General features: G+C 40.7%; 1 protein-coding gene across 1 annotated transcript in view; it reads right to left on the minus strand.

Moving 5' to 3' along the window:
* Window positions 1–21,191, minus strand: part of LOC145401970 (calcitonin gene-related peptide type 1 receptor-like) — a 175,720-nt gene that overhangs the window by 67,061 nt on the left and 87,468 nt on the right. Inside the window, exons 7-10 of the mRNA XM_080274073.1 lie at window positions 6,194–6,415; window positions 5,560–5,626; window positions 2,429–2,470; window positions 1,064–1,156 (exon numbers count right to left, since the gene is read on the minus strand). Of these exons, the coding sequence (XP_080130199.1) occupies window positions 1,064–1,156; window positions 2,429–2,470; window positions 5,560–5,626; window positions 6,194–6,415 (424 nt within the window). The remainder of the gene's footprint in view (window positions 1–1,063; window positions 1,157–2,428; window positions 2,471–5,559; window positions 5,627–6,193; window positions 6,416–21,191) is intronic.

A 21,191-nucleotide genomic window follows, 5' to 3' on the forward strand; every position in this document is an offset into this window, starting at 1 on the left:
AGACAGTTTCATTCAGTTGGGAGAGACGTTTTGAAGCGAACAGACTTGTATATCGTCTTGATTAATCCCATAAGAAAAAATATATTATCTGCTGACAGCTTGAGTAAAATAAAAAAAAAAAAAAAAAAAAAAAAAAAGGGGATGTCCTTGGCTGAAAGGGTTAATATTTTCTAAATTATTCTTTCCACAATGTACAATAATTTTCAAAACGCAATAGTGTAATATGGACATGAAAATGCTGAGCATGAGATTTAAGCAGCCTCCCAAGCCCACCACACCTCCCTGTGAATGTACTGATGGATTTTACGATAGACAGCAGAAACTTTCACCTTCCTCCCCCTCCCTTTATCTCTTTCTTTGTCCTACTCTTTCTCATACATTACTCCCTCCATCCTTCCCTCCTGTTTTCCTTCTCTTCCCTCTCCCTCTCTTCTCTCCAAGTACTCCTCCATCCCCAGTATCCTTCCTTTCCTCCCACCTTGTTCTCTTCCTCCCACCCCCGTCAGTCTTCCACTATCCCTCCCTCATTCCCCACCTTTCCATCTTCCTTAGACCTACTCTCCCTGTCCCTCACACTCCTTTACTCAGTCCCTCTCTCCCTCTACCCCTCGTCCGTCGTTCTCTACCTCTCTCTCTCCTTCATCCCTCCCTTTCCATCACTCTTTTCTCTCCATCCTTCCCTCCTTCTCTCCCTGTTCCCTCCATCCTAACCCTCATTCATTCATTCCCTTCATCTCCCTCTTCCTATTTTCTGTTTAACCTCTACCCTTCCTCCCTTCCATTCCCAGTCTTCCTTTCCCCTCCCCTCCCTCTATCAGTCCCTCCTTCTTCCATTTCTCCTTATTACTCAGTTCCTCTCGTTCTCCCCTCTTCCTCCTACATTCCTCAATACCTCCTCCATTCTCTCGTCGTTTAACTTCATCTACAATCTCTCTCTCTCTCTCTCTCTCTCTCTCTCTCTCTCTCTCTCTCTCTCTCTCTCTCTCTCTCTCTCCTCTTACTTATTTCTTCCCCCACTCCTCCCTCTCCTTCTCCCTCTCCCTCCCTCCCTCCCCTGACTCACATTGGTGGTGAATGTGGTGACGGTGGATGAGGAGGGTCTGGGCCGCCTGTTGAACTGGTACTGTTGCCACCGCTTCCTTACCGCAGCCGTCACCTGCGTACACACAGATACACGTACATACACACACATACATATACCTGGGTGAAGCTGAGATATGGGCTGCTAGATGGATGTTAGGTGGGGTAAGGTGGAGGTTAGTTTGGGGTATATGCTTGTTAGGTGGGGGTTTCGGCTGTGTTGAAGGGTTGGTAGGAGCTGTTACTGGGGTTCGAAGGCAATTGGATATAGTTCATGGGTTGTTTAGCGCTATTGGATGGCTACTGTGTGAGGAATGGAGTTTGCTACGTACTGTAAGTGGGGTTAGACGCTTGTTAGGAAAGGTTAGATGGTTCTTACGTGGTGTTTCAAGTTGCTAGATATGTTAGAGAGTCGCCAAATGATGACAGTTACTTGAGGATGGGTCGAATGTGGCTCGAGCGTTACCGTTTCTCAATAGGGCTAACAAGAGAGCAATGTATTCTGCTTAGAGAAAAACTGACAAATATATTCAAGGCACTGTGAGGGGGGTGCAAGAATATGTACTATTATATTTAGAAGTCAGAGATGCACACAGTATATATGCAGTTACCGTACAAACAATCCCCAGCATCAGCGAGGGAAGGATGGTGGGAGGGGTAGAGGAGGGAGGAAGGGGAGAGAGAGAGGGAGGGGACAGGGGATGATCCTAAATGTTGCCCACCAGTTCATGTAGTGAGGGAATCCACACTCTTTGATCTCCTTTCATTTATTAATCAGACATGAATGGACGCTTTGGAACTTTGAGGTAATGCACTCTCTCTCTCTCTCTCTCTCTCTCTCTCTCTCTCTCTGTATCTATCTATCTATCTATATCTATCTTTCTATCTATCACTCTATCAGTCTATCTATGTGTATGTATATCGTCATGCTAACTTTCATCGTATTATTATCGCATTTTTTAAACGGGGTGGGTAGGGTACAGACACAGGAGCAAGGAGAAGCGCAAACGTTACTCACCATCAGACTGCTAAGCAACTTTACCCTACACTTCAATTCATACACCATTCAAGCCTTCCACATTCCTTCCTAATATGTTACAATCCCCTCTCCTCCTCTACCAAAAGTGCAGCTGCAGTTCGATAATATAATACGTATTTTATTCATGCTGTCTCCATTTTTATTCAACCTGAGGAAGGTCTTTCACACAGAAGGGATTCATGAAAACTATATAGAGCTGTCTTATTCCCAAATGTCTCTGTTAAGCGGAATAAAACAGTCTCGAGGGAGCAAGAGTAAAATGTAAAAAAAAATACATCATTCGACTGAAAGCGTTGTGAGTAAACTGACCTCGCCATTGCAGAAGCAGAAGAGCAGAGCCACGCAGAACCCCTGGGGAAGAAGAAATCTTAGTATTAATGCATAACGACTGCACAAGGGTCATCAAGGCAGACAGTGAATTTTTGCCGTCACAATCTCTCCATACTAAGACAAGCAAGAGTTGATTATACATCCTGGTTGTGCTGACCATTACATTACCGGTTCCCCCATAGGTGTTAGTGCTATGATGGGAACTGTTAACACCTTCTTTATTCTTGGTGCTATCGGAGGATTTTCCTCGACTTAGAAAGGGCCATCATAGTGCAATTGATAATGAAAGCTGTATCTAACCCCCCCTAGTTGTAAAAATTGCCCCTAAGCTGAAAAAATCGTCTGGGGATAACACAAACAATATATAACTAGGCTGAATGGGTTAACATTTCCATCGTCGTCAGAGATTAAATATACAATCTTTAGTTTTACTTCTCTGAGTAATCCCTTCTGGCGGCGGACATTTTTTTTTTCTTTTCTCGGTGAGAGATTTCTTGCAGGAGAGTGGTTATTGGAGTCTGTATCTAATCCTTACATTTCCGGAGCCTTCTCTTCATCTCAGTGAAATTGGTAAGTCAGTAAATCAACGATAAAAAGCCCAAACCTTGAACAGATTGCAACATTATATATATATATATATATATTAATTCAGAGGCACTTACAGAACAGCTTATAAAAAATGCACCCAAATCTACCTGTGGGCAATGTGCCTAATTTGCATAAAACCAGTATGGCCGCTAAGTTTGACGGACTTATTTTAGTCACCCAACAACATCGAAGTAAGAACCTGGGGTGATTTATACGCATGAAATGCGGTTTTTGGGCATGAGAAACCTATTTTGAGAAGAAGCATTGATTAGTTAACATGGACTTGCAAAAGTTCAAGATGGTAGCCACATTGCTCAGTTGTAGTTCACATTTTTTGTGTGTGCAGTAGGTGTGCTGGTGTGCTGGAAATACTTGAACATTTTAAATTCTTTACACGCCTGGGTCTTCCAACAAATAAAATGAATTTCCCTCCCCTTAATTACCAAATGCTCCTGGTCAGTGGCGGCCGTGCCTTACGTGCAGCTGTTCCAGTCCTAAAGGAGACTGGAGGTTTTCCTACTATCTAAAATACTCTTAGGGGTTTAGGTCGTTTTGTTAGATCATAATGATAAGACTACAGCGGGTGCCTAGCTTCGGGCCCTTACACCTCGAAGAGATGATATTTCATAGTTAATCTTCTCACACAATCTAGTTTCTTGGCTGCAGGAGACCATTGACAATGCTGGTGATAACCATATTACCAACAAAGAGAAGACTGGTGGACTAGTGGGTTAGGACGCTCCAACCAGATGTGGAGGATAAGGGATTCAATTCGAGGTATTGTGTGAATTTATTGTTCACATAATGCCACAGAAGATAGACCAAGTGGCTATTCTTGACCTACATTTTTGGACTGAGTAGCTTTACGTCAGACCTTCCACTCCTGATCACCGATGATGGATAAATGTGTGTATTGTAAAACCAATCTTCCTGGACAATGAACGAGCTGTTAAAGTGCCTCAAACAACGTGCACGTACCATATGGATTTCCCGATATAAATAAGATGACAAAAGACTGTTATGGTGATATGATGCTGTTTACACAGATTGCTGGAATGCATAACGTTGCACCTCCATTGACACCGTCAGCACCTTAATGTCTTTCACACTTTATTTCTGCACCTGTCAGATGGTTTTATTTACTGCAAGACGAGTCTCAAAGATTAGCCATTTCCATCACCCCATTCAGCACCAGGATGTCCAATATACTCGAGTTCTGTTCTTATTATGGTCAGTTTATTTCATTTAGCTTAAGAAAGACCTCTAGTGGTGAACCAGAGTCATCTCCACTGATCCCATCAGTATGAGGACGTCACGTGTGCTTCTGTCTTGCTACAACCACACATTTTATACCCAGTATAGGAGTGACGCCTGGATATGAATGGTCTGAAATATTCTCCATTATCTCCATCCATGGCGGGGTGGCTGCTGACGATTGTTTCCGGTTTAAGAGAGAGCTGTGGCAGTACATCGGTAAACAAGCAAACCCATTTGTGTGTCCTGATCCACTTGTCCTAACCCGCTTGTCTATCCTAACTGTGAGAGGTGGTGGCCAAGTGGTTAGAGAAGTCGTGAGCTGTTTGAAATGACGCGAATCCAATCCGTGAGCTGTTTGAAATGACGCGAATCCAATCCCAGGTTACAGCAGGGAACAGACTGACGAACTGAATTTCGTTAGAGGAGAATTTACTGATCCTTCAACAAGACTCATCAGGTCACAAAAAGAACCTCACTAATATCAATACAGACATCCTATGTGACAGCTCAAGCAAATATTCTATTGGGTATTAGTGCCAAACTAGTAGTATGCGAAGGTGTGTGACATATAGGAGTACTGCTTGGCCTCAGCCAAATCTAAGAGTCGGACACATGAAGACATTCCTTTTCCTGATCCAACCGTTGTCCTAATCCACTTGCTTTCCTAATCCACCGGTTGCCCCATTCCACCTGTTGCCCTAATCCACCTGTCTGTCCTAATCCACCTTCTGTCCTCATCTACCTGCTTTTGTCCTTATTCGCCTGTATGTCCACATCCACCTGTCCTAACCTACCTGTTTGTTGCTGTCTGTCTATTAATCCACTTTTCTCTCCTATTCCACCTATCCATCCTAATTTGCTTATTCTCCTACCTTGCTGTCCTTCCCTATCCACTGTCCTATTCGGTAGCAAATAGGCTACTCCGATGTGCCCTGATCAGAAGTTAATCTACCTTTCTGTTCTAAGCTACCAGCTTCCTAATTCACCTTTCTGTATTCATCTTCCCCTTAATTAGAAGTAGCTCCACATGTGTGACCCCGGGTCATATACTACATGGATATGAAGATTCCCAAACACCTCTTCCTTAGCCATTTATTTTACATATTACACTCTCACAACTTGTTAATATTTTTTATAACAAGTATAAACATTATTTCCATCAAAATAAAAGACGGGGATAGTGAAGTGCTCAAGGTGTAATATACAGACTGAATCCCCATTGAAGAGGTGTTACGTAGTCTTCAACACCTAATTAGCTAACACACCTGGAAAGACGACACAACGGCTGAAACCACGTGGTACACCTGTTCGCCCCTCGACCCGTGCACCGGCCTGTGGGCAGAGAGATAGAGTGTAACTACGCGGTGGGAAGGGTGTAGGGAAGGTGTAAATGGGTGTAGGTGATGGTGTAGGGAAGCTGTAGGTGGATGTGGGAGGTGTAGCGAAGATGTAAGCGGGTGTAGGTGGGTGGTGGAATGGTGTACAGTAGGTGGGTGCAGGGAATGTGTAGTGCGTGTAAGTGAGGTGACGGTGAGTTTAGGTGGGTGAAAATGGGTGAAGATGGGTGTCGGGGGAATGTAGATGAATGTTGATGAGTGTAGATGAGGGTGAGTGGGTGTAAGACTCTCCCTCCCTCTCTCTCTCTCTCTCTCTCTCTCTCTCTCTCTCTCTCTCTCTCTCTTTCCCTTTCCCTCTGCATCCTCCTCCTTCTTTCCTTGTTAACTAACTCACGTGAATGACCTAATTACAAAGTCAAAACCCAGTAAAGATAAATAGTATCAATATTGCCCTCACAGCTTTAACAATCTCTCTCTCTCTCTCTCTCTCTCTCTCTCTCTCTCTATGTATGTCACCCTACCTCTTCCATCTCTTACTTTCTTTCCTTCTCCCTCCACTCACCTGAATGGCATAAGTACATAGTGTAGGCCGAGGAGAGGTATGAGTATCAGTGTCGCCCTCACAGCCTTCCTGGTGCCTTTGCTGGCCGCCTCCACATGGTTGGCCCGCAGCTTGGTGACGAGGACCCTCACGATGTTGATGAGGAACACCAGGTTGGCCAGGATGGATAGACAGACGGGCGTGGACAGAATCAGCATGTAATGGGACTCATCTATCCAGCAGCTGTTGGCAAGGACGCACGGATGGAAGCAAGGTAATGTTCTGCGGTTGGTACTCTTAGGAATTATGCTCAGGGCGTCTGGGGAGAAATTCCTACAGCTAAGTGTTTTGATTAGTATGTCGATTTACTGTTTCTTCGTTACTGATGCATTAGAGAATTTTTATAGGCTAACATCGGATGGCAGTGTTGAGTGAAATTTTGGCACCAAATGTTTGATCTGAAAAATGGAAAGAGAAACTAGACACAAAAAGATTAGTGTGCACAGGATGAACAAGCAGCGGGATTCCTGTACCATCAGCTGTTGGAATGGACGGATGGATAGGTGGGGGACTCCAGTGACTCACTCGGCTGACTACCTACATTTGACGTTACCTGGATAGAACGCTACAGGTACCCCGACCATGAGTGGATCAGTAGGTACAGTATTAGTAGTATCAATAGTAATACTCAAGCTCCTATGACTTACAGCTGAACAAAATCGTCTGTGGGTACCTGGAATAAATTATTAAAGAAAACGAGGCCATGAGAAGGTTAATGGACTATTTTGGCTGTATCTGAAGAAAAGGAAAACACTGGATTGAATAATAAATGTGGATTGGACGAGTATGAAAAAAATAAAAAACTGAATCGAGAAATAGTTGTGGACAGGACCAGTATGCATTATGGCTGTCCAGCAGCTATTGGGATAGGCGGATGGATGGTGGAAGGAAGGTATATTTCATCATCATCATTAACTTAATCATTCAATTTCTTCCCTTCCATCACGAACCTAGGAGCTGGGGGCTAGGGTGGCCAGCCTGACTAGCCTCTGAGTGCCATTATATTAGCAATAAACTCCAAGCATCCCTCGGGTATAAAACCATCGAGGCTCATTCCGGTTGGAGTGTTTTTACCCACTAAACCATCAGACGTCACTTGATTGTATGGTTGCCACCCAACGTAGCAAATGGTTTCCTGGTTATAGGAAACCATTTGGTTTGTCACTCAGTGCATAGTCACCTGACGGCACCGCTACATCGAGTGAGTGAATGGTGGTCGGTCTCATCTGCCACATAGGGAAGTATTTAAAGGACTGTAAAAGAAGTGTATGAAAACATGGAAAGAAAAGTTGGACTGCCACGCAAATGTGGATGGGGCCAACATGTAATAGTAGTCATTAGTTCAAGTGTGAGGATGGAGAGACATACAGAAGGGAGTGCATTATACCCCTCTCACTGCTGGTATTACTCTCATCTGTTACACTCATTTGGTTGATTACGTGACAGTGAAAGTGTTAATCGAGACGCGTTTCCGTAATTTCTTTCCGCTGAGAACTGATTAATCGAGAGTGAGTTCCGTCTGCCTGCAACCCTCGGGCGCCACTGTACATTACATCCACAACAATCCGTCCACTTTAATTCGACCCAAAATTGCCATCTCTCAACTTTGACTACTGAAGTGTAACATGAGATTTACACAGGAATACAACTCTTGCCACGAAGAAGTGCTATGAATTCTGCCAGAGCTCTAGGAAATAAGAGGAAGTGGACGAACTATAATTATGGCTCTACCTCAAATGAGAACATGACGCTTCACTACACACACACACACACACACACACACACACACACACACACACACTTAGGAACCATGAATGAGGCAGAGAAGTTTTCTGAGGTTTGGGTTTGAATGCTTGAATGAGCATGATTGTAATGATGGGAAGATCTGTGAGACAGGTAATGTGTTTTATAAAAGAAAATTAGATTGTATGGATATGTCTGAAACAAGCTGAAAAGAACAGATGAACCGGCTGGAAGCACAGGGAGAAAGTTTAGAGTGAATGAAAGTATAATTGAAGGAAGGAATAGCAATACATTTAAGAGAGAAAATGTGGAACTGCGAATGAGTGCATAGAGGCAGGTAGTGGTCATGTGATTAGAGAAGTGATCTCCTGCCTAAAATGACTCGAGTTCTGTCCCATGCTGGGGAAGGGAATGGTCGGATGGTTTGATATTGCCTAAAATGCCTATATTAATACTCTATTTAGGCCCACTAATATGCCCTAATAACACCCCACTAATAACATCACACTAATCCTGTATTAGCGCCGAAGTGGTGACATGTGAAGGTGTGTGACATACAGGACTGTTGAACCTCAGGGAATTTATTGTGGGTCTATGGCAAGAGTCACACACAAAAAATCGTTAGTGAGAGCATATTGAGTATCTGAGGGGAGTGCATAGGAGGGGGAAGGAGTTTGGAAATACTTTGGTGGGAATACTTAGGTGATTGTGCGGGGAGTTTGGGGAGAGGAAGAGGGAAGTGGTGTTTGGGAATTCATTTTTTTTTTAATGCAAGGAAGAAGGAACCACAGGCCAGAAGCCAGCAAGAGTGTTCCTTAAAACACACACACACACACACACACACACACACACACACACACACACAAGATAACAGAAATCCAAATCAAGATCTGTTCATTTCGAGATACCTGGACACAATGCCTTTGAATGACTGGAGGTCACAGGCAGTGGGATATACAGACAAAGGAAGTCTGTTCCAGAGTTGACCTGTTGCATACATGAAGGACTGGGAGTAAAAATTAACTCTTGCATTAGAGAGCAAGACAGGAAAGGCATGAGGGTTTGTTGCTAGATGAGTGCTACGCACCCGCCATAGTAGTGGGGAAATGCAAGCAGACAGTACAGAGGAGCAGTGACCACTGAAGCAGCGGTAGAAAAGAGATGAAGATGCAGCAGTGCGGCGATGAGAAAGAGATTGAAGGGTACCAGTAAGAGGACGAGAGCTAATGAGACGAAAAGCCTGTGACTCCATCTTGTTAATTTGTATGTGGGGAGCCTCCCCGCACATGAGAGTTGTAACCTACACGGGAGGGGGTGGGGAATAAAGCCCATGTATAAAGTCAACAAGTGTGCAGGAGTAAAGAAGTCACGGAGTCAGCTTACCACATCTAATTTCTTAGAAGCAGATTTTACAAGATAGGTAATATCATATTTCCAAGATAAATGTCAAAAGAATGAAACCCCAAATGTGTTTAAGGATGATGCGGGATTGAGTTGGATATTGTTAAAAAGTAGAGGATACTCCTGCGGAAGATATTGACGAGTTGGAAGATATACGAAGTGAGTTTTTGATGCATTAAAAATAAGATTACTTTTACCCCAGTCAGAGATACAAGCCAAGTCAGATATTAGGTGTGCCATAGCCTCATCCCTTGTTTGTTGAAGTAACTGCTGAGATGGACGCTGCGAGAAGCGTATGGAAAGGGGAAGTTATCAGCGTATGAACTGAACTGAATGCAAAGGGAGGAGATAAATGTACAAGAAGGAATAACAGAGAAACATGGAGTGCCTGGAGTAAATGAGATTGAGGAACTGCATGTCGAGCTGTGTTCGAAAAGAGTGTTGAAGATTAAAAACACATGGTTTACGAAAACGTATATGCATGAGTATACGTGAGTGGAGTGGATGGACAATGGCACTGATGCACATAGTGTTGGTGGACAGCCTTGTGAAAGGCAGGTCGTTCGATGTGACCGTTTTTAGGATGGCATCAGGAGAGATGTTTAATTACTTTTTTTTACTGGTGTGGTGGGCTAAATGTGTAGTGGTTTTGGCAGAAAATGGAAGAGGATGAATGTGAAGGAAGTGGTGAAAGTGAGTGAACTTCGAAGAAGATGAAAGTGTTGACATGTCAGGAAAGATTAAGAACAAAATTATTAAGCATGAGAGATGCTGGACAGGGAGGAAAAAGAACATTTTAAAAGGTTCAGATAAATTTTACAAAAAACAGTAATACTGAAGCTGTAGGGGTATAAGTCTACTGTAGATGCCAGGTAAATGGCAAAGGACTGTGATGATCATATGGGAACTACAATTTACACAACACAACGCAAAGGAGGAAGAGGGACTTTTTCTCAGGGCGATGTGTGTGTGTGTGTGTGTGTGTGTGTGTGTGTTCTTACCTAATTGTTCTTACCTAATTGTATCTTTACAGGAATGAGTCAAGCTCGTACTGTCCCGTGTCTTAAACAATATTTATCGTACATATCTTTAAATTTGTGAATTGCTTTGGCACACACTATTTCATTCGGTAGTGCATTCCATTGATCAATTGCTCTGTTTGGGAAACTGAATTTCCTAACGTCTTTATCACCTCTCTTCTCATGCAGTTTTTTGCAGTGTCCTCTTGCTGATGCTTCTCCATATGTTAAGTAATCATTTATGTCTATTTTCTCCTTCCCTGATATGCACTTATATAGCATTATCATGTCACCTCTTTTCCTTCTCTCCTGTAGTGTTGGTAGATTCAGTTTATTTAGTCTTTCTTCGTAGCTTAGGTCCCTTAAGCTTGGTATCCATCTTGTAGCAGCCCTTTGAACTTTTTCAATCTTGTCAATGTATTTTTTGAGATGAGGACTCCAGATTACTGATGCATATTCCAAGGTTGGTTTACTGAATGATGTTATTATCCTTCTTAGCATGTCTTCATTTATGTATGTGAATGCTATTCTCATATTTGCAAACAGTGTATACATGTTCCGTACCTTCTCGCTGATGTGGTCAGCCGGAGATAGTCTGTTATTGATAATCACACCTAGGTCCTTCTCTCTTTCTGATGTGTATAGGGTTTTATTTCCCAACTTATAATCCCAATCAGGTCTTTTTCCACTTTTACCAAACTTGATTACACGACACTTGTCGACACTGAATTCCATTTGCCATGTATTACTCCATTCATGAAGTTTATTTAATTCTTCTTGTAGCTCTTTACAAGAGTCTGTGTTAGTAATTCTCCTTTGTATTTTTGCATCATCTGCAAACATATTCAGATAGCTCTCATTTCCAGAGTTACTGTTTATATCATTTATATACACTAAAAACATGATTGGTGCCAGCACTGAACCCTGTGGTACTCCACTAGTCACTTCTTTCCATGATGAGTAGTTTCCTCTTAGTACTGTTCTCATTTCTCTTTTTATGAGAAAATCTTGCATCCAACAAAACAATTTGCCTCGAATTCCTCCTTGATGGTACAGTTTCCATAAAAGTCTTTAGTGTGGTACTGTGTGAAAAGCTTTCTTGAAATCTAAATAGATACTGTCCACCCATCCTTCTCTTTCCTGCATTGTGTTTGTTTCTCTGTCATAGTAGCTCAACAGATTAGTAACACATGATTTTCCTTTTCTGAAACCAAATTGTCTTTCTGTTATCATACTGTGTTCTTCTAGATGATTTACCCAAGCTTTTCTTATAAGCTTTTCTAATACCTTGCTCACAACACTGGTCAGTGATACTGGTCGGTAGTTGAGTGGATTTTGTCTATTTCCTTTCTTGAATAAGGGGACAATATTTGCTTTTTTCCAAATATCAGGTAGTTTACCTTGACTCAAGGATTTCTTGAAAATTAAAAATAATGGTTTACTTAAGTCCTTTGCACATTCTCGTAGTACCCAACATGAAATTTCATCAGGACCACTTGCTTTTCCTCTGTCTAATTTGCTTAACTCCTCCTGTACTACTTTTTCTGCTATTTGTATATCTGGCAGTATGTGTGGACATGCATGTTCCACATAGTCCCTCTCAAAATTTTTTTCTTCTGTTAAAACTAATTGGAAATTCTTATTTAGTGCTTCACAAATATCTTTCTCTTGTGTATAAGTGATTCCCTCGTCCGTAATGTATTGTATTATATATTTTACTTTGGTTTTCCTTCTGATGTAGCTGTAAAACAGCTTTGGTTGATCACTATTTTTATTTATTATATCCTCCTCAAACTGTTTTTGGGCTTCCCTCCTTATTCTTGTATAATCGTTACTTCCCTGTTTGTAATTATTATATGCCCTTTCACTATTGTGTCTTCTGTATCTATTCCACAACAAATCTCTTCTTTCTTTTGATTTTTTACATTCTGTATTGAACCATTTCTGTATTTTCTTATCTGCTTCTTTGTGCTGTGGGATGTACTTCTGGACTCCTATTTCATAAAATTCACAGAATTTTTTATATACAGCATTTAAATTTTGTTCTCTAAGCTCATTTTCCCAATCAACTTCTAAGAAATACTTCTTTAGGTCTTGATAATTTCCCTTTTTATAGTTTAGGCTCTTTTTGTAACTTTCATTGCTGTTAACTATGTCATATGCTATCCTGAAGTTGTAATTTAGTACTGCATGATCGCTTTTGCTGAGTGGAGGGTGATATATTAAACTGTCAATATCATTTTCTTGCCTAGTAAATATTAGATCTAGCACAGAAGGTACATCGAGTCCTCTTTTTCTGGTGGTTTCCCTTACATGTTGCGTTAGGAAAAACTCTTGCACGAGATGCAGGAGCTTTTGGTCCCAACAGCTTTCTTGGCTAATTATATCTAAAGTATTCCAATTTATATTTGTATTAAAATCTCCAGTTAGTATAATTCTTTCCGATTTCTCTTCCATTTTATGTAGTAATTCTCTTAAACTCTGAATTGTACTCTCTGCCAGGTCCTCATATTCGTCTCTTTCCCATGTGTTTGATCTGGGTGGCATGTACAAATTGGCAACAGATGTGTTGATCTCTACTGCAATCAGTTCTACTTGTGGTGGTATATCTAGTTTTATTTCATTGACTTTTAGATTTTTCTTAGTTAATATTATAATTCCTCCTCCTTTTTTTAAATTTCTGTGTCTTCTTCATATATTGTATTCCTCTAAGTTTAGTATGTCACTGGATATCCTTGGTGTTAATTTTGTTTCAGTTAGGTATATTATTTGTGGTTCATTTTCTCTGACATAATCATTCATCTCTAGTAATTTAGATACCATTCCATCCACATTTGAGTACATCAACTTTATCATCTTGTTTAAATACATGTCATGACATGGTTTTATTACCTTCCTCCTTTTTATTCCATCCTGATTGTGTACCACTTTCGTACCTGCAATCCTATTACTTTGTAAAAAAATTTCTTCTTCTCCTCTTCTGATCTTCCCTCATTTTTTGTTTTTGCTTCCTCCCTTTTCTCTTTCAGTAATTCCAGTTCCTCTTATGTTAGGCATCTTTTTATCCATACATTTTTGTACTCCTCTTTTTCCATAAGATTCTTTGCATTTTTTAGTATCTCCTCCACAGTGTTTACACTCTGGAAAGTCACCTTTAGAGGTCTTGTCCTGCTTTTCTCGTATTTCCCTAACGTTTTGTGTTCCTCTATATCTTTACTGCAGATTTCCTCTGATACTTCTTTCAGTAAGCTCATTTAAATTTGCCATCTCCTTTTTGTCTCTTGTGATCTTGTTTTTTACTTCTTCCTCTTCTATACCAGTGATTACTATAGATTTGTTTATATCTACTGAATCTCTGACTGACTTTGGATTGTTTTAGATTATTCTTTTCACTTCCTGTTTAATGCTTTTTTCCTCCACCCTTGTTTCTAAGTCTTTCTTTACTTTTACCATTTCAGCATACGTGGTTTCCAAATCATTTTTGTAGCTTTGCACAGCTTCATTCACTTGTGTTATCTTCTCCTCAATATCACTGCTTTGGTCTATCAGACTGCTTACTTGCCTAATTGTCTCTGTGTCATTTTTGAACTCTTCCATAACACTCTCGTGATTGACTACTGTACTTGCCATTTCACTCATTTTCTTCCTAAGTGTACTCACTTCCACTGTTAGTTCACATATGGTTGTGTCTTTCTTGTTAGCCTCCCTTCCTAGTTTTTCTATTTCTTCCTTTTGCAAGTGCATCTGCTTCTTTATTTCATCAATTTCATTTTTGAAAGCCATTTCTAGTTTGTGTACACGTTCAACCAGTCTATTGTGCGTCTCCACTTCAACCAGTTCTTGGTAGAAATCATCATTTTGCTTTCTACCTTTATCCCTTTTCTTTTCCAAATTTGCTTTACTAAAGTATGTATCCATTTTGCAATACTAAATTACAGAGTAAGTGTGTGTGTGTGTGTGTGTGTGTGTGTGTGTGTGTGTGTGTGTGTGTGTGTGTGTGTGTGTGTGTGTGTGTGTGTGTGTGTGTGTGTGTGTGTGTGTGTGTGTGTGTGTGTGCGTGCGTGCGCGCGCAATTATTTGCATGGGGAGTGCGTGAAAAGTAAACAGAGAAAGTGAGGGATTTGCAAGTAGGTTTTATAGATCCAAAGACGGCAAGTGAGAGAGGAGATTGGGATACTTTATGGCAAGCGATAGAGATGAACTGTATGGGGTGGGAATTATATCTTTAAGCACTGTACAATGAAAAGCTTATCAAATGATCAGGGCAGGTGTGTAAGTGGAAGTGAAAGAGAATGACTGGTTAAGGTAGAGGTGGGGTTGTGTTATGGATGTCATGTCTTCAAGGTTGTTCAGTCTATAATGGATAAGCCGACCAGGAAGGCAGATGTATGAATACTAAAGAAAGGGGGAAGATGAAGGGGTGTATGGAGAGAAGGTGACTGGGATGTAATGCACTTATTTTTTGCAGATTTGTTGCAGACTCAGAGGACAAGATTCAACAGGAAGTATCTGAGTTTAGAGGAGTTGTGAGTGAAGGAAACTGTCAGTGAGTGTGAGAAATGGCAATGCGATGCGATGTGGCAGGGAAAGAGAGCACACTAGCAACATGGAAAAATGTTTGATAGGAAAATTTTGAAAGAAATTAACTGTGTAAAGTACGTAGAAGTGTGACATAGCACCAGATAGAACCCAAGAACCTAAAGTAATTTCACAGGATAATAGAAGGATCAAAATATCAAGGGCATTGAAGAACGTGTGGGCAGCAAGACCAATATCTATAAAGGTGAATATGCATACGTACATGACTAGTGGTGCCACCTGTGCTGTACCAGTGCAAGGCGTGGAAGTGCTGGAAATGAAGTGCCAAAGACCTTATGACGTGGGATGAGATGGTCGGACTGAGTGAAAAATGATACGGTAAAAGAGAGGTGTGGAAGCAGACGCAGTATGAAAGAATGGACTGCACAAATATGATACGGTCATGTGGCGAGAATGGGTGATAAAAGCTTGGGTAGAAATAAATCGACTGAAAAGAGTAACTGAGTGGAAAAGATGCATAATGGCAAACAAAATTTATAAGCAGTTTCTTATTATTAATATTATTACCTTGGTGGTAAATTTTGCTTATTTGGAGACCGGCATCGTAGGAGTTTCATCAGAATATGTCTGCTACAGACCACAGACCCTAAGCACTAAAGTTTTAGCCACTAGTGTTCATATTGACGAATGTGTGCTCAAGCAGTGTTTTTAGTAGTAACTGATGACATTTTATCGTTTCTGTCTTTTTTTGTCAGTCCCGACTCTCATTACCAGAGCCACTTGAAACTGAATCCTTCGAGGAAAAATTATAAAAAGTGATGTGGTATGAAAAGAATACGAAATGATTACATTTTCTGCTTCATTTCCAGAGTCAAAAATGAGGGGGAAAAAAAAAACATTGCTCAGGGAATCCGTGTGGCTACAAAACCTAAATAGAAAAATAAACAAATTAAATGCTCATATGGCTGAAGAAGTCTTCTCCAGCTATGGCCAGACGGTTTCAGGCAGCAGAGATTGGGTCATGGCAGCCGTGGAGTGTAGATACTGTCACCATTAACCCCCTCACGGTCGGAGCAACACTGATAATCTAATCCAATGCGCCAGTCGACTTTATCCAGCCAAATGTGAATCAGCATCACCTTGGAGTGTCAATGTGTCACCATTAATTCCCACTTGGTCGGAAAAACACTATAATTTTATTCCATCTGATGACAGACGACAGTATTCACATGAGAGCAAGTCATAAAACTGTCTAGTACAGTACATCACTTTCCACCAAAATCCTTAATGTGAAAACTCTTATCATTTTTGTAATTTGTGTTTGACACCAATAAAAAAAATAATAACCAGCATAACCCTTCTGACTGCCGGGGCTTCTGCCGAACACCTGAACAGCATCATGTGAGGTGATACCCTGGTCATATTAGGTGTTCTTGCCTTGCACCTACTGTACTCAGCGATTTATTTTGGACAGTCAACCTTACTATTTTTTTTTCTGTATTCATGTTCCTACAATACTGACAAAGTGTGTATGTATAACACTCAAGGTAATACTGGGCCCTCCAGTACGAAGAAGCCCTGTTAATTTTCTGGTGCTGTCTGCAGATTAATATATTATGCTTGGGAGACAGTTTTCAAACTGGAGGGGTTAAACATAGCCTTCACTAACCCCTTCATTCCATAAGATACTTCTTAAGCTGGATAAAATCGCCTGAAGGTCCTAAGAATGAACTAAAATAAGACTTCATCGCAGTGAAAATGCAAACAGGCCACAGGTAGAAATGGAAAGGTAAAGAGGAGGTGCTGGCGACACTACAGCCCCTGACGCTGGCCTCAGTATATGAACTCTTTTTCTGTAATAGACGCGGTTGGGTATTTTGTTCAGGCTACATTCAAACCATTTCACTCAGCCGAGGCAATATCTGCTGGCCAAAGGTTGATCGATATTTTATTCTACATTGTTACTACTAGAATTTCCCTTTGATGAAGAAACGCGTCCAGGGAAGACGATTGGATTAAGTGGGTGCATGGCAGTGAAAGCTGATTAATAATAATAATAATAATAATAATATTAACAATAATAATAACATGGACAACTATAATACTACTACTACTAATAATAACAATAACGTGATGATGACGATGATGATGATGATGATGAAGAATAGAAGAATGAGAAGGAAGAGAAGGGGGAGGAGAATGGTTTAATTACCGCATGTGGACTGCACGAGGGTCTTTAAGACAGGCAATCATTTTTCGCTAGGCTGCAGTTTTAGCTTAGAACACCACCTGCAACAGTCGGCGTAACACCCAGGTCCATCTGTTATGCTGTGTGGTGACCGGGGAGAAACAGATCTTATCCAACAGTCTGACCAGTCCAGGTTTGGAATTCGGTCATAGATAAGGAGGAAATCGAACTTTGGCTTTTGCGTTTGTGAGTTGGAAATGTTGATTAATAACACCATCGGCTGCCCCTCACCACAGGGATTATCAACACAGTGCTAGCCTTTTCATGGCCACCTCAGATTCACTGTCATATTTTGGCTAACGCCAAACGACTATTTCAATTGAGAGTCAGCAATAACATCGTTAGTGTTAATAATGTGTCCGTTAATCGTATCATGGTCGTTTCAGCCACACTAAAAACCAAAATAAGACCAGATGGCTTTGGTCAATTTAGGGTGGATTGAAGGGGCCTAAGGATTATACTGTAGCCCATTCAGTACGGTGATGTGTTCATGTACATTATCCTTGCCGCTGCAGAGGGTTATATTCAGTCAAGCATTGCCCCTCGCAGTGAAGGGGTTGACTAAGATGGGATATAACTTTTTCACATTTAAAATATCTCCCTATCTTATACGAAGGGCAAAACAGGAGACATGTAGGGGTTCAGTTTCAACAATGTGTACTTCCCGCTTCTGAATAAAATCATTTGGTGTTAGTGTGAATTAGCTATGGAATCCGTTCGTAGTGGGGAAGCTGTTAAATCTCTGAATTACATATTTTATGCTTTGTTCCCTCCAAGCGATTCTACTCAGATTAGGAAAGACCTCCCATATTTAAGGGATTAATGAAGACTATATGTAACCCATACAGTTTGAATAGTCTCTCCTAAGCTAAATAAAAATTGTCTTTGGAAACATGAAAAAGTACGTAATACGTCATTGTACTGAAACAATTGACTCTTTGAATGTGGTGATTTTTTTTAAATATCTAATTCTTGCTGCATCCATTCTTATTCAGCTTAGGCGAGATTTTTCGATCTGTTGGAGTTAAATGTGGCTTTGTCAACTTCTACACGATAGGCCGATCATATGTTGAATAAAATCATCATAAGAGCACGAATTTAACAGAAATAAGAACGTCGATTTGAAAACAGCCTTCGTTGTGGCCTCAGGCTCATATTAAATTATGAACCCAATGGAATGGAAGCTGATGTTGACGTTCTCTCGCAGTACACCATCTTCCTTTCGGGGAATAGGGAGGAATATGGTCGACGTTTGTATGATCAGGCAGTGGAGTCGCCAGGTTTATATCGGTGCCACCACGTGAAGGCGTTACTCTCCGTCACCACTATAAAGGCTAAGGGGGGGGGGGTCACATTTCTTTCCCTTTCTAAAGTTAGGAAGACTAAAACAAAAAGACGTCACCGGTATGAAGTGGCTAAAATGATCCCTCGGTCTGTATTGCCCTCTTTAACCACTGTACTCCAGTGCCATATTATATCTTACTATTTTGTTGCCGTCGCCAGATTGTTTTGTTCACTTTGAGTTAGACTTTTTGAACTGATGGTTAGATACAGCCTTTATTAACGTCTTCAGAATGAGAGAGATATTCTAAGATGAATGATGTCGTCTTTGGATAACACACAAAAATGTTATCATGATGAAGCTGTTTATTGGGTTCTCAGTTTGTTCTGTTTATAGCACGAACACGGACCCTCCCCCCCCTCCCTCTCTCTCTCTCTATTCGTGCTGCTACTGACCAATGATATTCGTGGCTCTTACCATGCTTCGCATTGGGCACTCTCGGCTTACGCATGGGTTCTTGATGAGTGGTGGAACTCATCCGTACTGCGATGATTGCCTTGTTCCCCTTACTATCCGACACTTGCTGGTCGAGTGTCTAAGTCTGGGTACCTACGTCAGAGATTCCTCCACAGGCATAAGGGGCAGATGGTGCCTACTGTCTGTCCTCGATGCTTGGTGGAGCTTCCGACGATTTTACTGATGTTATTTGTTTTCTTCAGGAGGCAGACCTCCTTTCACTTTTATAAGTAATTGGTATTTTATGAACTATTCTTTTGTTATTTTCGACGTTCTGTTTCTAATAATGGGTTAACTTCATTTTGAATAAGCCTTTTTTATTTCCGGCGTCCTTTACCTTGTTGTTCGGCGGCATATGACCATGGCAGTTGCGCCGCCAGATTATAATTATAATCAGTCAATCAGTCAACCAATGCTATTCAGCACAGGACAGTCCCTTAGTGGAAAAGATATTAATATACGCAGTACCTGGCTGCCCCATTTCAAAACGTCTCTTCTGAGTTTAATGAGATGATTTAGAGACAGCAAGAACAGAACAGAAGTGTATATCCCATAACTGCAGAGGCTAACCCCTTCACTCTGATGACGCATTAAACATTATTATTATTATTATTATTATTATTGTTGTTGTTGTTGTTGTTGTTGTTGTTGTTGTTGTTGTTATTATTATTATTATTATTATTATTATTATTATTATTACTATTATCATCATCATTATCATTATTTCTACTACTACTACTACTACTACTACTACTACTACTACTAGCCTACTATTACTGCTACTACTGTTATTATTACTATTTTTATTATTATTATGATTATGATGATGATGATGATGATGATGATGATGATTACTCCTACTCCAACTAACACTACTATTACTACTACTACTACTACTACCACCACTACTACTACTACTACTACTACCACCACCACCACCACCACTACTGCTACTACTACTACTACTACTACTATTAGTATCAGACGCTTGGTGAGGCTGGTCAAACTATCCCAAGCTGAATAAAATCGTCTGGTGGCAGCACGAATACAAGGAGAATAAATCACAATACACGTCATCGCAGTGAAGGGCCAATACTGCACATTTAGCGTTTTCCTTTTTAAGAATCACATTTTTGCCGAGGGACTTTCACTGCCCCTAAAAAGTTCATAGTCGATTTTTTTTTTACTTAGATTTTTGATCTGGACTTTCAATACAACAAAAAAAAAAAAAAAAAAAAAAAAATTGCTAGTTCATTTTTGTAACCTGACAAGAGAGGTGGCTGTTTCCTTGCTCAGTTAGTCTGTCACTTTTTCGCTAATTGGTTGCGCCAATGTTAGAGAGAGAGAGAGAGAGAGAGAGAGAGTGGCTGTTTTCTCCACCCCAATAATTAAGCCATCACTTTTTCCCATTAATGGTTGGATTAATGTGGGAAAGAGAGAGAGAGAGAGAGAGAGAGAGAGAGAGAGAGTTTTGAAAGTATATCTGCTACTATGTCTTTCTTCCCCTCCCCCCCCTCTCTCTCTCTCTCAAGATGACTATGTGCCTGAGGGAAATCATGACAACTGTTGTGTGACCAAATGGACGGCACCCATGGGACACAACAACAACAACAACAACAACAACAACAACAACAACAACAACAACAACAAAAGAGAAAATATTGAGACAACAAGAACAGTAACAATAACAACAACAGTATATGAAGAAGATGAAGAAGACGACGATGACGACTAAGAAGAAGAGGAAGAAGAAGAAGAAGATGATGATGATGAAGAAGAAGAAGAGGAAAAACAAGAACAAGTAGAAGAAGAAGAAGATGATGATGATGATGATGATGATGATGATGAAGAAGAAAAGAAGAAGAAGAAGAAGATGATGATGATGATGATGAAGAAGAGAAGAAGAAGAAGAAGAAGAAGAAGAAGAGGAGGAGGAGGAGGAGGAGGAGGAGGAGGAAAAGGAGGAAGAAGAGGAAGAACTAGAAGAAGAAGAAGAAGAAGATGATGAAGAAGAAGAAGAAGAAAAAGAACAAGAACAAGAAGAAAAGGAAGAGAAAGAAGAAGAAGAAGAAGAAGAAGAAGAAGAAGAAGAAGAAGAAGAAGAAGAAGAAGAAGAAGAAGAAGAAGAACAAGAAGAAGAAGAAGAAGAAGAAGAAGAAGATGAAGATGAAGAAGAAGAAGAAGAAGAAGGAGAAGAAGATGATGAAGAAG

This window comes from Coenobita brevimanus, chromosome 57 (assembly GCF_032717465.1).
Source record: "Coenobita brevimanus isolate Jiangsu-jjx chromosome 57, ASM3271746v2, whole genome shotgun sequence".
Lineage (NCBI taxonomy): Eukaryota > Metazoa > Arthropoda > Malacostraca > Decapoda > Coenobitidae > Coenobita > Coenobita brevimanus.